The sequence below is a fragment of the Tenrec ecaudatus genome, chromosome 4 (genome assembly GCF_050624435.1).
Source record: "Tenrec ecaudatus isolate mTenEca1 chromosome 4, mTenEca1.hap1, whole genome shotgun sequence".
Classification (NCBI taxonomy): Eukaryota; Metazoa; Chordata; class Mammalia; order Afrosoricida; family Tenrecidae; genus Tenrec; species Tenrec ecaudatus.
In genome coordinates, this window is record NC_134533.1 from 169516412 (window position 1) to 169532056 (window position 15645).

At 42.9% G+C, this 15645-nt stretch overlaps 1 protein-coding gene across 2 annotated transcripts in view; it reads left to right on the forward strand.

The window, feature by feature from the left end:
- PRKCI (protein kinase C iota) overlaps positions 1–7296 on the forward strand; it is a 79590-nt gene extending 72294 nt beyond the window's left edge. For both annotated transcript variants that reach the window (XM_075547019.1, XM_075547020.1), the window contains exon 18: positions 4728–7296. In XM_075547019.1, coding sequence (XP_075403134.1) covers positions 4728–4815 — 88 coding nt within the window. In that variant the 3' untranslated portion in view covers positions 4816–7296. The remainder of the gene's footprint in view (positions 1–4727) is intronic.
- The last annotated feature ends 8349 nt before the right edge of the window (positions 7297–15645 follow it).

Sequence of the window (15645 nt, forward strand, 5' to 3'; positions counted from 1 at the left end):
ACCAAGCAGCAGTCTCCTGACGGGAACAAGGGACTGCTACAGGGTTGAAATCTGGACAGGTGTGTTAGGGTTGTATCTTTTTAGCACACTTACTCAGTTTATATGCTGGACAACAGGAAGGAAAACCCAGCAGCCGGACCAGTACCAGCATCCTCAACAACAGCATCAAGAGCAATGTTCTGCACGCAGATGACACAGCAGCCTTGTTTGCTGAAACTCTCTGACATTGACAGTGGCCACAGCAGGGGGCTCGAACCTAGCGGAGCATAGTGGTTTTAAGGATGGCTCAGGGCTGGGCAGTGTTTTGTACTTTGTACACAGGATTGCTGTGAGTTGTCACCTGTAAATAGCAGCCACTCATCTGTCAAACTCTTATAGAAGGGCCACTTCGATTAACTTCCTTTCTTACTGCCAGCACTTTTACTCCTTAAAGTTCAATCTACTTATTCAACTTTTGAATATTGAGTGGACTTCCTAAGGTCTGGAATTAGAATCCTTTTTGTTGTTCTCATCTCCCTTGGTGTCAGTAATGCATTTGGTACTTGAGGCTTTGTTGTCTGTGGTTCTGCCTCACCCTTGTGATTGTGATCATCTTTTTCTTCTCTCTACCTCTTTGAGACCAGGATGCTCCTTGGTTTTGTTCATGACAGCTTATGCGCATTCTGTACCTTGGTGATTTTGGTTAGTTCCATAGTGTACATACTGTCTTAACCAGCGAATCATTATTGAGCCAAAGGTACTATGCTGGGTACTGGACATGCCAATCTTACAAAAAAATCTTACTGTCTAGTAGAGGAGAGAGATAGGTATCATATCTAATATATGGCATTTTGGAAATCAAACCAAAATTATTACTGTCAAATTGATTGACTTATCACTACCCTGTATGAGTGAAGCACTGCCCCATATAGTCTCCAAGGTTGTAATTTTTATGGAAATAGACCACCACATCTTTGGTTACCAGCAGAGCACTTTAACCACTGTGTCATCCAGGTTCCTGGTATTGGAAAGAGTATACTGGATTTAATTAAAATTAGGACTTTGAATCCCAACGCTACTTCTTAACTGGATAAGTGCTGGTGTCAAATGCATCGCTTCTTTGGTCCTATTTTTATATTTCCTACCTTGAGAGGTTGCTGTGAAGAGTCAGTGAGAGATGGATTCGAACGCGCAGAGCCCTCGTACTGGTCACTCTCCCACAGTGCATTTCCACCTGCTTGTTTAACATCTCCCCCGTTTGTCAAACAAGTACCCCACGCATAATATTTCTAAAGTCAAAGTAATGATCTTTTGTAGTCTTCTCCTGATATTGCTCTCTAAATTCCTTATCTTTTTCCACCTGTTTTCTTTTCATCGACTACCACGTAACTGTAAATCCCTAGAATACAACACAAGAGTCCTAATTGATCTCTGCTAATCCTCTTTGCAGCCTCTTTGGCACATCTCGGAAATAAAAGTTAACTTCTGTAGCTCCTTTAACCAGAAACCTTCACTAACTCCTACATTGCCAGTCAGACAAAATCTATCATTTGAACTGGCATTCGAGCCAAGACTCACTGTACTCTGACATAAGCACTGCTTCTCATCAGCCTCCAGTACTCAGGCTTTCCTGATAGCTTGCTATTGTGACCTTTGCTCCTGGTGTGTCCCGTTTTCCTCCATCATTTCCTCATCTCTCAGTGTCACCTGAAATGCAATCTAAGGGATTGAGTTGAAATCATGTAAACATTCCTGGCTTCTTTGATTTCACCATTACTTACCTGTCCAGTATTGTTTGCCACTTAACAACCTTCCAATCCTGTGTGTCAGCTCTCATAAATTACAGCGCTGTATGTGTTATCTAGCGCTGCTGTAACAGAAACAGCACAAGTGACTGGCTCTCACAGAAGACTAGACGCATGAATGCAGCATCTGGCTCCAGGGGAGGCATTCTCTGTCCACTCTGGAGAAAGGTCTGTCTCCCTTCACCATCTGTGGGCTTGGTGTTCCTTGGAAGTTTGCATGTGTCTTGACATCAACCTTCCTGTAGGTCTAGGTGGTTCTTAGCACAGACCCTGGGTCCAAAAGGATGTTCATGGTTCTTTCTTGGTGGCAATTGTTCCCTCCTATTCCTCACGTTGTCTCTTTTTATCTCTTGTAACATAACAGGCGTGGCAAACCTGACACAGGAAACTCCCTTCAACAGGCCTGGGACCCATCCCACCCCAGTCCTGCCTCCCTGACGTAACATATGTAGCCTAATGCTTATTAATATAACCTAATCCTCCCTCATTAAGGAGTCCTGGTGGCACTGTGGGCTAGGCATCAGACTGCTAACCACAAAGTCAGCAGTTCAAGTCCATCAGTTGCTCTGCAGGAGAAACCTGAGGCTGCCTGGTCAAGTAAAGCTGTACCGTCTGAGAAGCCCTATATACTGTTGCTTTAAGTTGGAATGACTCAGTGGCATTGGGTTTGTTTTTTTGGTGGCCTTAGTTCTGTCAGGATGTACAACACGTCACAAACTGGATATAATTCTATGTCAGATTATAAAATGAAGGACCATGACATAATGGAATCATGGCCTAGCCAAACTTATATTTTTAGAGAACACAGTTCAACCATGACACTCTATTGCCCCCACACATACACACAAAATGCATTTCCTTTCCACATGCAAAACATATTTACCACATCTTAAATCTCCTTCAATGTGAGCCTGTGAAACCTGGATTACAAGTTGTCTCCCGTCTCTAAAGTGCAGTGTAGAGCAAGCACAATGTAAGTACAATGTAGAGCAATGTAGACGTTGCCATTACCCTTGGGGAAGTTAGAAGGAAAGAAGGGATCATGGGTATTAGGCATGTCCAAAGCCTAGTAGCTCTTAAGGCCTAAAAGTAACTGAGTGCTGGCCACTGGATTCTGGATGGTGGCCTCTCAGCCTTGGCCTTCACTTCTGTCTTCTAGACCTACTAGATTGACAACTCAGCCTTGGGCAACTCAGTTTCATAATCCAATTAAGTGATGACCCTGGCACACTCTGTTCTTCTGCCCCTTGGGCTCGGCAGTCCTGTCCCTTCAGCTTTGGGCAGGGGCAGCCCCACCTTCCAGAACCAAGTTGGTGACGATCTGACTCTTTGAAACCCTTTCAAACCCCCGAGTTGATGGCCCTACCCCTTGAGAAGGAAGGAGTTCTGCTTCTCATGTTGTCTGTTCAGCTTCTGCTTCCCGGTACCTTTGTCTCTCCGCACCTCCTGTTTCTTGGGCTAGCCCAGCCACTGCCCTATTCAAGCAGGTGCCACCGAGCTCTACGGCTCTACCGATGGGGGCTCAAGCCGCTCCACTTTGCTGGTGAGCCTTGCTCAAAAGGTACTTGGCTCTCTTGTGCCAAGATCCTGGCTCTCCCACGTTCCTGGAAACTTCTTGCTCTGCCAGCAGGCTACCTGCCCAAAGGTGTGCTCAGCTTGCTCGCTCAGCAGCTAGAAGTCTACCACACCGTCTCCTGCTGTTCCTCTCATTTTGCTCCCTCTGCTGCTGTCTCTGTCACTGTTCTCCATCTCATCATCTTCAGTGTGAAGCTCGCTCGCTCGCTCGCTCTGCGTCCTGGGGCTAGGAGGTTCCCTGCACAGGGACCCCGGGTCTAAAGCTTGTGCTTTCCTAGCTCTTCTTTCTTGGTGGTGCTTTGCTCCTGCCTTTGCCTGTGGCATAAAAGGTGATCCAGCCGCACTGCAGGGAAACTCCTTATATCCTCTCAGGGCTAGAACTTGAGTAAGTGTTGCATCCCATCCTGTTCCTGCCTCATGACATAACAAGCATAACCCACCCCATTGTATTAACTATGGAGGTCAGGATTTACAGAATATCACAAAATAGAGACTAATTATTTTTTTTATCACAAAATTGAGGACAACCACAATATTGGGAATCAAGTTGAGACATTTTCAGGGGATGGGGCATAGTTCAATGCATGACATTGCATTTCCCCAGACCTACCATCATCTTTCATAATTCTCTCTAGAAAATGTGGACTGAATGCTGGCTTCTTTGCTGTCTCAGCCTGAAAATTACTCCTTTCTTTAGAGCTGTGGTTAGAACAAAGCTTATTTGACTTGGTTAAATTTAGCATGTGGTGCTTTCTCTTATAGTTTATGACTTGCCTTTTCTCTTTAAGGGAAGGGTCTGCATCCCCTATAACTAGCTGCTCTGCAGTATGGCGCAGCACGTCTAAGTGTTGAAATAGTGGGTAAACTAGAAACCCCTTGAAACCGAATGCTAGCTTCTCCGCTCCTGTGACCGTATCTCCCTGTGGTGTTTCCTTATTCCAGGTCTCTCAGTGCACTTGTCCCTATTGCCTTTTCCTTTGGGCTAACTCTGGGCCTTCTCGTCACCGTCTTCCAGCTGGCTGTGGAGGTGACTACTAAATTGAATGCTAATTTAGACCTGGGTGCTCATTACAATGAGGAATATTGTTCAGGTCAAAAGTTAAGATTAAGTGGGATGGTGACAACCTGTGTCTTTTTAATTTCCAAAGCTTGCTTGCGATGTTGTCTTTTTTTAATTTATAGTGCATTTTATTCTTGATTCCTTTAGAGAATATTTTGAGACTAACCTAAGAACTTTCAGTATTTCCCTCAATTTAAAATATGATTAGTCTTCTTGTTTGTTGTTCAATCTTGGTTTATTTATCATTTAAGTAAAAGGCTGAAGCAATTGTGACTATGAAAATTAATTTACTGTTTTTCTTTCCACAGTGACATTGTGAGGAAGATTGACCAGTCCGAATTTGAAGGTTTTGAGTATATCAATCCTCTTTTGATGTCTGCAGAAGAATGTGTCTGATCCTCATTTGCCAACTATGCATTTTGCTTGTGATGCCATTTACTGCATGGATAAACATGTTACCAGCTTGAATACAGTGATAGGGATTTAAAGACTAGCCATCTTCCATTTGCCACCCATGAAAAAGCACTGGGTATCTTTCTTATTTACTGTTAGGGTCAGTTACTACATCTAAGGTTAACTACAAAAAGAGGAGGAGAGAAACGCTAGTTTCCAGACAATCAGTAATCACAAAATTCAGTTGTACTAGTTCTTTAGTAGGCTGCTTCAGAATTAGGAAGTTCTCTCTGTTGCTTGAAGGCCATGCTGGCCACTGCTCTGAAAGATGAGCCACATGGTGGGAATATATCAGGCCTCCAACAATTTCTGTCATTAAATGTTTACATTTGGCATAAACATTTCATTCAAAAGACACTTCTTTTTATGGTACATATTATTTTCTAGTTCTCTATGTTTAAGGCTTCAGCTGGAAATGTGTCATTACCCTTGGTAATTAAGTGATTGATTTTAAAGCAACCAATTGTTAAATTGATCATAAGAAGTATCGTTGGCATAGGCCTGGAGAACACAGATTTTCCTAGTAGGGTAACAACTAGACACACTGTAATAACCAGATCCGTAACTGTTTTTAAGAGTGACTTTTTCCCAGTATATTAAGGCAGTAGTTCTGAGCATGTTCCTGTAGCAGGACTGTAAGTGGAAAGTTGGCAAATGTGTAGCTCACAGGTCTCAGGATGCAGCTGATTGAAAGTCTCAGTGTATGGAAAGGAGCAAAATAGAAATTTAAAACCGATACAGAAAAAGTTAATGGTACTATTTATTTCTTATTGGAGAATGAATTTCACAGTTGCTCTACCTGACTTGATTTAAATAATAACGAGCCACTTGCTAACAAACTTTTAAAAGCATTCATTTATTCCATGGAGGCAGAACAATATTTTTTTCTTGTAATATTCAGGAACGTAAATTATCTTTCAAGTAGAATATCTAACTAGTCTCTCCCTGGCCTCCTCCCCAAACCACATTGTTTATACTTTGAATCTTGTCTGTGGGATTTTCATTGAAATCCAAGAAAAATAATAAAATAAACATGAGTAAATGTTCAGGATACACATCCGCTCACACACATCGCAGTTCCAGCTCCTTAAGGGAGCGTTTGTGAAGTGTAGGTAACACGTGGACTAGAGTGGAGTACATTTCAGGGGCAGAATGCTTTAGGTTATTCTTTAATAATATTAGTATCTAACAGTTTGTTTAAAGCGATGCCAAATATAGCAGCCTTCTGTTCTTTGTTTTAAATGTTTTTGTTTTTTTAATGAAAAGGGATTTAAACAAGAGTGATCATCTAAGTTACTTACAATTGATTGTCCTTAGTAAAATTAAAATTTAGGGGATGCTATCTAGTCTTAAATTGAGAATGATTTTAAAATGATGAGCATTTAATGAATTTTCTTTTGGGGGAGTTATATTTTGTTAGCAATGTAACTTCCCCTATTTTTGGCCATATCTTCTCGTTTCTTTGAATAACTAGGTGTGAAAACTTCAAAGGAAACTGTTTATTTATTATTACATGTTCATTTGAGAGGTATACTCTGTTTCTGTTCATTCCTGAAACGCCAGACATAAAGTAGTGTTCACTTCAGATCATGCACATGCCTTGTCAGAAGTGGGTGTATGACCCAGCTGGTGAGTGGCGCTGTCTCTCCCCCCACACGGCACGGCACCGCACCTCACCGCAAGTTGTCCGATGTAGAGGGGCCCCTTGCAAGTTTGCTCACAGCACATATCACTGGGCCCACGTTAGAATACCATTGCGCCTTTTAACCGCATGGTAAGAAATACTTTGTAGATTTTTTTTGATCCTGCGGTTAAATATTAGCATATTGGTGATAAAACATTTTGAGGGAGAAGTGGGGAGTTACTATCTTACCCACGATTTTAAGCAGTTAAATATCTTCTCAAAAAAAGAGAAAAAATCAGGTTTCTACTGCAGAGCTAATGTTACCCATGATGGACGTTTTTTTGTGATGAGGTTTTAAACCATTCTGCAAGTTAGATTTCTGTGTTCTGATTTTTTTAACTAATAAGATTTAATGTGTATATTTTATACAGAACTACATTACAAATAGTGTTCGTTGTCTTCTGTTTCTGCAGCCTTTAAGTGCCATGACAACTCTGTATATTGCAGTAGGTGTTCTCACAGGAGACTCCCAGGGGAGTAAGGCAGTGTGCCGATGGTCAGAATGGTTAGAATCTGGGTGTGTTTTGCATAAGCATGATGTCTGTGGTCAGCACATTGTGTGGAGACACAGCCTGGAGTCCATACCAGGTATTGTGCTTGTTCCATGCCGGTACATTTTCATTTTTAAGTTTGTTTTTGTTTCGTGATGTACAATACTGCCTTGGTTATCATATTGTAATCTGTGTTTGAATTTTTTTTACTTTAAAATCTTTAAATAAAACATTTAATAACCATCTAGAGTGAATATGTACAGAAATTTGTTTAAGAACAAAGTTACAAAAAATTATAAATAAAGAAACAAAGTTACATTGAAACTTTTAAGAAGAAATCTGGGAGAGCTGTGTGTGTGAAATTTTTAGAGTTCAGAATTTTGGAGTACTTAAAGTAACATTCTAGTAGTTTGGATGCTAAATTGCAGTCATTCACTCATAAATTAATTATCCTGTAGTGTATTTTTAGTCTTACTTTTTCACCGCATCTCTTCTGGTGGTAAAAAAAAATCCGCTAAACACACAGCATTGTAGTTTGTTTGAAGGCCATAGCTAATTGAAGCCGTTTCAGAACAGATTATTTCCAAATTAGACTGTGCGGCTACCGCTTCTATTCTAGACTTCCAAAACTCTTTCTCTTGTAGCCAGTGTCCAGAAATAAACAGTGTGACCTGGAGTTTTATACAGACAGCCTTATTTACCTTAAATCACAATATTCTTCCCTTCGCAAAGGGAAGCGATCTATCAAAAGTCCTTTATTTTTTCCTTAGTTGACCCATCAGTGAGCAAGGGCCTAGCGAGGGTTGTGTCTTCTCTGTTACTTTAGCATAACTCCTACTTAAAAAGAAGTGCTACTCGGACTTGAGCTCCCAGCTCACCAGTGTGGTTGCTTTCTCTTAGAGAAGTTCCAGAGCAAAACTCTAAAGAGCAGTTGGAAGCCTGGAGGACAGAGTAGTCAGATACAGTGTATTCAGCCGAGATGCTGCCAGAAGTTGAGTGACTTGGGTTCTGATTCTTTCTTCTCCTCTACGCTATGACTTCAGTGATCTGTCATTAAATCCTAACGTAGACGTCTTCCTCTGTTTTACTATTACTGTTAGGTACCGTTAGTCAGTTCCAGCTCCCAGTGTCCTTAGGTAAAAGAGACCGAAGAACCACCCCAGGCCTGTGCGAATCCATCTTGTCCAGGTGTTAGCTTTGGAAGAGTTGTGTCTTAAAATCTGACTTGAGTTTAGTTGTATGTATGTGTATATGTTATCTCTTTAAATAGGAACTATTTCCCTGACACTGCAGTGAACAAAAACCAAAAAAGCCCCAGAAGAGAGAGTGGAGCACACCTGGCCCACCAGGCCTGGGGGACGATATATCCCCGCTCCCAACAGCCAATACACAAAGTGGACCATATGGCTGAGCCCACTGTGAGACAAGATGCCCCTCGCTGACCCATGCAATGGGGGGAGGGGGAATGGAGGGAGCAGAGCAGGGAGTGACGACTCATGTAGAGGTCAAAAATCAGACCTTGATCTATTTACAGGTTTTTCTCTTTTTTAATTTTTAAAATTTATTTTATGGGTCATTGGTTTCCTTTTTTGTTGTCATTGTTGTGTTCTCTTTTGTCACTTTGTCTTGCTATGCCTTAGTTTTTTGGGTGCATATTATCTCTGCAGATCTATTAAGATAAGCTGGATGACCAGTCTGGAAGAGAAAAACAATGGGACCAATGGTTCGGGGGGCGGGGGGAATATGAGAGAGGAGAAGGCAGGGATAAGGAGGTGGTGTTGACCAACCCAGGGACAAGAGAGCAACAAGTGATCCAAAATCAGTGGCAAGGAGGGTGTGAGAGGCCTGGTAGGGATTCAGCAAGGGTAATGTAACCGAGAGAAATTACTGAAACCAGAATGAAAGCTGAGCATGAGAGTGGGACAAGAGGAAAGTAGGAGGAAATAGAGGAAAGAACTAGGAGACAAAGGGTATTTATAGAGGTCTAATGTACATATGTAAATATATTTATGATGGTGGGGAAATAGATCTACATGCATATATTTATAGGTTTAGTATTAAGGCAGCAGATGGACATTGGACCTCCACTCAAGTACTTACCCAATGCAAGAACACTTTATTAAATTGGCATTCAATGATGCACACCTTCCCAACACGATCGCTAAAGACAAATGTGTACATAAGCAAATGTGAAGAAAGCTGATGATGCCCAGCTATCAAAAGATACAGCATCTTAAAAGTTTGAAGATAAACAAGTGGCCATGTAGCTCAGAGGTAACAAAACTCACATGGAAGAAGCACACCAGCCTGTGTAATCACGAGGTATCGATGGGATCAGGTATCAGGCATCAAAGAACAAAAAATCATATTGTAAATGAGGGTGAGTGCAATGTGGAGAACCAAAGCCCATCTGTAGGCAACTGGACACCCCTGTATGGAAGGGTTGCAGGGAGGAGATGAGCCAGTCAGGGTGCAGTGTAGCAACGATGAAACTACAACTTCCTCTAGTTCCTAAAAGCTTCCCTGCCGCTACCACCCCCAACTATCATGATCCCAGTTCTACCTTACAAATCTGGTTAGACCAGAGGATGTGCATTGTACAGATAGGAACTGGAAACACAGGGAATCCAGGATAGATGACCCCTTCAGGACCAGTGGTGAGAGTGGCAATACCTGGAGGGTGGAGGGAAGGTGAGGTAGAAAGGGGGAACTGATTACAAGAATCTACATACAACCTCCTCCCAGGGGGACGGACAACAGAAAAGTGGGTGACGGGAGACGTCTGACAGTGTAAGATATGACAATATAATAATTTATAAATTATCAAGGGTTCATGAGGGAGTGGGGAGAGGGAGGGAAAATGAGCTATATTAAAGACTCAAGTGGAAAGTAAATGTTTTGAAAATGATGGCAAAAAATGTACAGATGTGCTTGACACAATGGATGGATGTATGGATTGTGATGAGAATTGTACGAGCCCCCAATAAAATGGTTTAAAAAAAAACAAACATTCCAAACCTAGTACCAAGGTCTGAAAATTACAGCGCTGGGATGGGAGAGCGAATACAAGTCTATCTGCTTCACCACCACCAGGGGCCAGCCTCTTGCTATAATGAAGATCAGCGCTACCAGGCTCCATAGCCCTGTGGACAAGGGAGTGTTCACCAGAGACTCGTTACCCAGAGGCTCCATGATTTTTATCAGCCTGCCCTTGTGTATTAGGAATTTACAAAATTATTTGAGAAAATCAGTAAGCCTTTTGAACTCTTCTGAAGGAAATCCCAGCTATATTATCTGGGAGATTCAGCAACTTTACATAGAATTGCTTTGCCTTTTATAGACATTTTGGCTGATAGAATGTCCATATTCATTCAACACAAGTATGGGAGGGCCTACTACTTGTACCCCCTACCCCCACCCCAATAGAGCACTGTGGGATCCATCAAGCAAGAGTTTAATCTTTGCATGTTTCATGCTCTCTCAAGGCACTTCTACATCTTTGAAGGGCACCTTTAGTTGAAAATTATACCAGCGTCAATTTTGATCACATACATCACGTATGAAGGAATCCAATGAAAATCCAAAGAAGTGTCCACATTCTTGCGTTGCTGCACTTTGTCTATGAGAATGTAGGCTGCTAGAACAGCGGTTTATCGGGTAAGGCGTTTGGAGGCGATGCGCATGCCCTGGAATGAACGGCACCCTGAATGCGCTCAATTACATGGAATTGACCTTTATGAGAAGTTTACCTCAAAAGGAAAGTGTCATTCACAGATTTAATCCACAAATGTTTGCTAAATGCTCCCATTGCCCATTAAAAACATGATCTTGAGAGAATTTTGACGATGCTGCTGTTTTGCAAACACTAAGAAACACTGGAGGGAAGTAGATGAAAATCACCAGTTTGTCCAAGAAAGGCATTTTCTCGCCATTCCCGCTGAAAATTTCTTCCTCGTGCTTTAATTCTAGGCAGTTATTTATTTCATTGCCCAAAATAACTGATTGTACAGTGTGCCGTAAATTGCTTCAAACAACCTCGCACCTTCACAGGTTTTTTCATCAACAACTTTTTAGAGTTGTGTTGTTGACACCACTTTATAATCTACTTGTAACTTGGTAGTAACTATAAGGTAGGAAAGCTGCCTATTTACAAAATACCCAGGAAGTACTAGAATTTTTTTTCCATTTTGAAATGGAAAAGGACACTTACCTCTTACTGTTGTAATGAGGCCTGATGTGTTTATGGCTCTTGATTCTCAGCAATGGCAATGGAACTTAAGCTTCGCACAGACAGCCACTCAGTGTTCTGTCCATCAAACCTTATCTGTGGATCACAATGGCCGATGCTGGTAGAAAGGGGCTCAGCATGTTGAACGCCTTGTTTCATTTACTCTGAACATTCTGGTGACAATGATTCCTCAAGTTTGTCAGGTCATCGATGTCAACTTAAAATACAGGTTTCCGAACCTCACCTGGGCCTATGGAATGGGACCTGCTATTGGAGCCCCAAGCTAGACCCAAACTTTAAGAACCACTGCCTTCTGTCTTAAGGCAATTTATGTAAAATTTGCTCTTGACAGTCAATCTCCCTTTGAGAAAATTTCTTTCATACACAAACCATACAATGAATGTACTTTCCCCCCTGTCAATGATTTTTTTTAAATGCCATCAGTGTAATATATGACAAAATAATAATATATGAATGATGAAGGGTTCGTGAGGTAGGGGGTAGTGGGGAGGGAGGGGGAAAATGAGCAGCAGATATTAAGGGCTCAAGTAGAAGGCAAATGTTTTGAGAATGATGCCAGCAACAAATGTACATATGTTCGTGACATGATGGATTGTGTTAAGAATTGTACGAGCCCCCAATAAAGTGATTTTAAAAAGAAAAACTACCAAAAACCCAACAGTAAAGGTTAGTTGGTTTCTTAATGGAAAATTTTTTCAGCCCCATCTTGCCTACGCCTTGATGACTATCCCGAAGGTGTGCCGAAGCCCTCAGTGCCTTTTCTGCAGCTGTCTACTTAACACTGCCAGCCTTCTTCCACGACACTAGACCCGTGTCCACCTCCCAACCTTACCCGTTCACACTGCTCCTTTACAACTTTGGAAATTATCTGCCTGCATTCCCCACGGGGCCTCTCAGTTTCATGGACCTTGTCCTCCACCCTGTTACTTCTGCATTCTGGTGTTCAGAGTTCAAGCCCCTTCACTTCATACACCTATGAAATACTCTTTATTGGACAGCTTAAGAACCCTCAAATGCCCACAACTGTGTGGTAGCCTATCAGTAACCCTTCCCCGTGTAAAAACTTGTGAGACCCCAATGTGGCTGCACCTGGAGGGCAGTATGCTGAGTGAAATTAGTCAGTAGTAAGATCAATATTGTCAAATGTCAACTACATTCATGGATATGCTTCAGCAAAGGTAAATATCCATGTACAAATATTATCTGTTCACCCTACCCCTGGGTGTGGTGGCATAAACAGGGAGCAAAGCTATGAAAGCTTCTTAGGACCAGGCACCTTGAGGGAATAAGTTGCTAGACCCAAGGGACACCAAGTTCAATGGCATGATCTAGTTAATACAGCCAATGATGCTTTGATGAGTAGCCACTAGGATCTTAAAAGCTTGTGGGTGGCCATCTAAGGTACAACTGGATCTCCCCCTCTCTGGAGTACAGAAGGAAGAACATTGAAACAATTAGTCCAATGGGGCACTAGACCACACAAACATTAGCCCCCCTGGTCCTAAAACCAGAACAACAACGGTTTAGTGCCCAACTTCCACTACCAACTCTCTGGAAGGGAACAACCCCATTAGAGGTCCTCGAACACCCTTTTCACAGCGGTCGCTGCTCGATTTATAACTAGCAAAATGACAGTTACAAAGTAGCAACGAAAATAATTTTATGGTTTGTCAGGGGGGGTGGGGGTGGGGGATCATCTCAACATGAACTGTGTTAAAGGGGTGTGGCATGAGGAAGGTTGAGAACCACTGCGTTAGAAGGTACTGAAGAGAGTAGGAGAAGAATGTGGGCCAAAACTCAAAATCACAAAAGAGACCAGGCTTACTGGCCAGATAAAAACTGGAGGAACCTGATCTTTTAGTTACTCTTCAAGTTTGGAAATGATCTCATTCTCGTGGTTTAGTGTTCGACTAATCAACAGGTCTAAAAGAGGAACCAAAACACTACTGAGGTACGCACTCCTTAGAGTAGCCTGCCATTTGAGATCACAAGGGTAGCATTTACCCAGAAACAAAGGCCACAAGGGTTAGGTACGAAGGAGGAACAACAGGCAACGCGGAGAGGAATTGGGATGTGATGTTACATCAAGCAGATTGTAATAAATGAGATAAAACAAAATGTGTATGAATGGCCAACTCAAACGAATGATCTGCTCCGGAAACCTTCACCCAATTCACAATAAAAAATTTTTAAAAATAAAAATACAGTGAGGAAGCTCAGGACATTGCTGATTTCTGGAAACAAGCTCTCCTCTCAAAAAACACGTGTACCACTAATCCGCAGCTGACCTGGGGTCAGCGTTTAGTCAACTTGGGGCTGGTTGAGGCCCTATGCTGGTGGTCTGGGCTGAGCCCACAAGGAGTGCCTCTAGGAATTTAGCTTCCCCTCTGCTCTCATTCTCATTCGACCCTGTTCTTGCTCTTCCCAAACTCAACCTTTCCCTCTTGCCTACCTCCTAACACCTGAATGCCGCGTCCATACTATTGCTCCCTCTCCCTTCATAGAACATTTCTTTGGAGCTTCTGCAGAGGCCATTTGGGCACATGCCATACTCTGGCCTATTCCATTTCGTTTGAAGATGTTTTAGAAACATTTCTTTGCCCTAAGGCCTGCCCGCCGTCTTTTAAAGTGGACCAGACACCCAACATCTAACCAAATGCTGATCTTGTCGCTCAGTTCCTTTTTGAAGAACGGTTAATTTTGAAACTTGATTTTGCAGACAACATGCATGCATTCATGATTCTTCCAGGTTACAGCAGTAGTGTGCTCAACACTGGGTCGCGATTCTCCCTAGCTCTGCCTATATTACTTCATCACCATTTACATCGTCTCCCTGCCCCTTAAAGTTCCCATCTGAACCCCCACAGACATTTGAAATGTCTTTATAGGAGCACAATTCTCAGGGAAAGTATGGCTCCTCCTTTCTCCTTGGTCTTTGCTCTCCACACCTGTCCCCACTGAAGGACGTTACCATCGGCCATTCGGCCGGCACCTGTCATCCTCTTCTCCATGTCTCAGAGTGGGCACTTCATGTCCTTCAGGAAGATGTGTTGCATCTGCAAAGAGGCCTATCCAAAGCCACCCTGTCTAGTGAGTCCCTCCATTCTTCTCTATCACAACACCTGTGTTGTTTTCTTCTTAGCACCTGTCACAGTATGTAATCTTGTATCTGCTGGTTTACTTGATTGCTGTCTGTCACCTCCACCAATCTGTATATTCCTTAGGGACTCGGGCTAATGCCGAGTTTATCCACTACTGCAGCCTCAGTGCCTAGAACAAGGCTCGGTACACAGTAGACACTCTAGAAAACGCTTCTTCCCTGAACCAACACATACGTGAACTCGCTCCGGTTGAGTTGGGCTAAGTAAACAGTGTTTTCAGTAGACCACCCAGATGTTTCCTCCTGCTTTGGTGAAGTTGGGAAAATGGCCCTAGGGAAAGATCGGACCCTCGCACTTTACAGTGAGAGCGGCTCACCGAGGCAGGAGAAATGTTTTTGCTACAGTTGGGAAGGTGAATCATTTGGGGTTTATTTTTATTTTTTTTATTTGGGGGTTTTGTGGGATTCCCCAGTACTGATGTAAATGGAAGCTCTTTGAGAAAGCGCCCAATTACTCAGAAAATACATGGAAATCAAGGCGGGGGCGGGGAGGGGGAAGTCCTGGTGTTCGAGGCATGTAGATTGGGACTGATGCTGGTTGGTGGTTGTTTTCTGCCTTGTTTTGTAAGGAGGATTCGGGAGAGGAGGAGTTCGGTGTATGGACTGCCTCTGTCACCTGATGAAGGCTAATCCTCTTGAAATCCTCAATGGCAGCTACTTTGTAGGTGGATGGGTTGTCAGAAACAGTCAACCGACACCACACCGGGGGTGAAGCCGTTAATGTGGGGGCAGGTCTGAAGAAGTAAGCAGATTGCTGGGTGTGAGGCTCTCACTGCCATTTGACCTAGTGGTTACCCACTGGGCCGTGATCTGCAAGGTCAGCAATTCCAACCCATCAGCCTCTCCAGGGGAGAAAGATGAGGCTTTCTAGTCTATCAAGGGTTACCATTGGGGGAAACTCACAGGAACAGCTCCACCCTGCCCTACAGGTTCACCAGGTGTCAGCAATGACTCAATGGCGGTGAGTTTTTGAGACTATGTGGAAGACCTCCTGTGTATCACACACAGTTTGCCCAAGGACACTAGCAGACAGCTTGCCATGAGGAAAACGGTCTCTGCACGTATCATTGGTGCTCAGACACAAGACACACATAAAGGGGATGGCCTGGGGGCATTTTTTCTATGATAATCCCTTTGGGGCCACAATATAACTTTATTACTTAGGGCAGGTACATCCATCGCTCTCAGA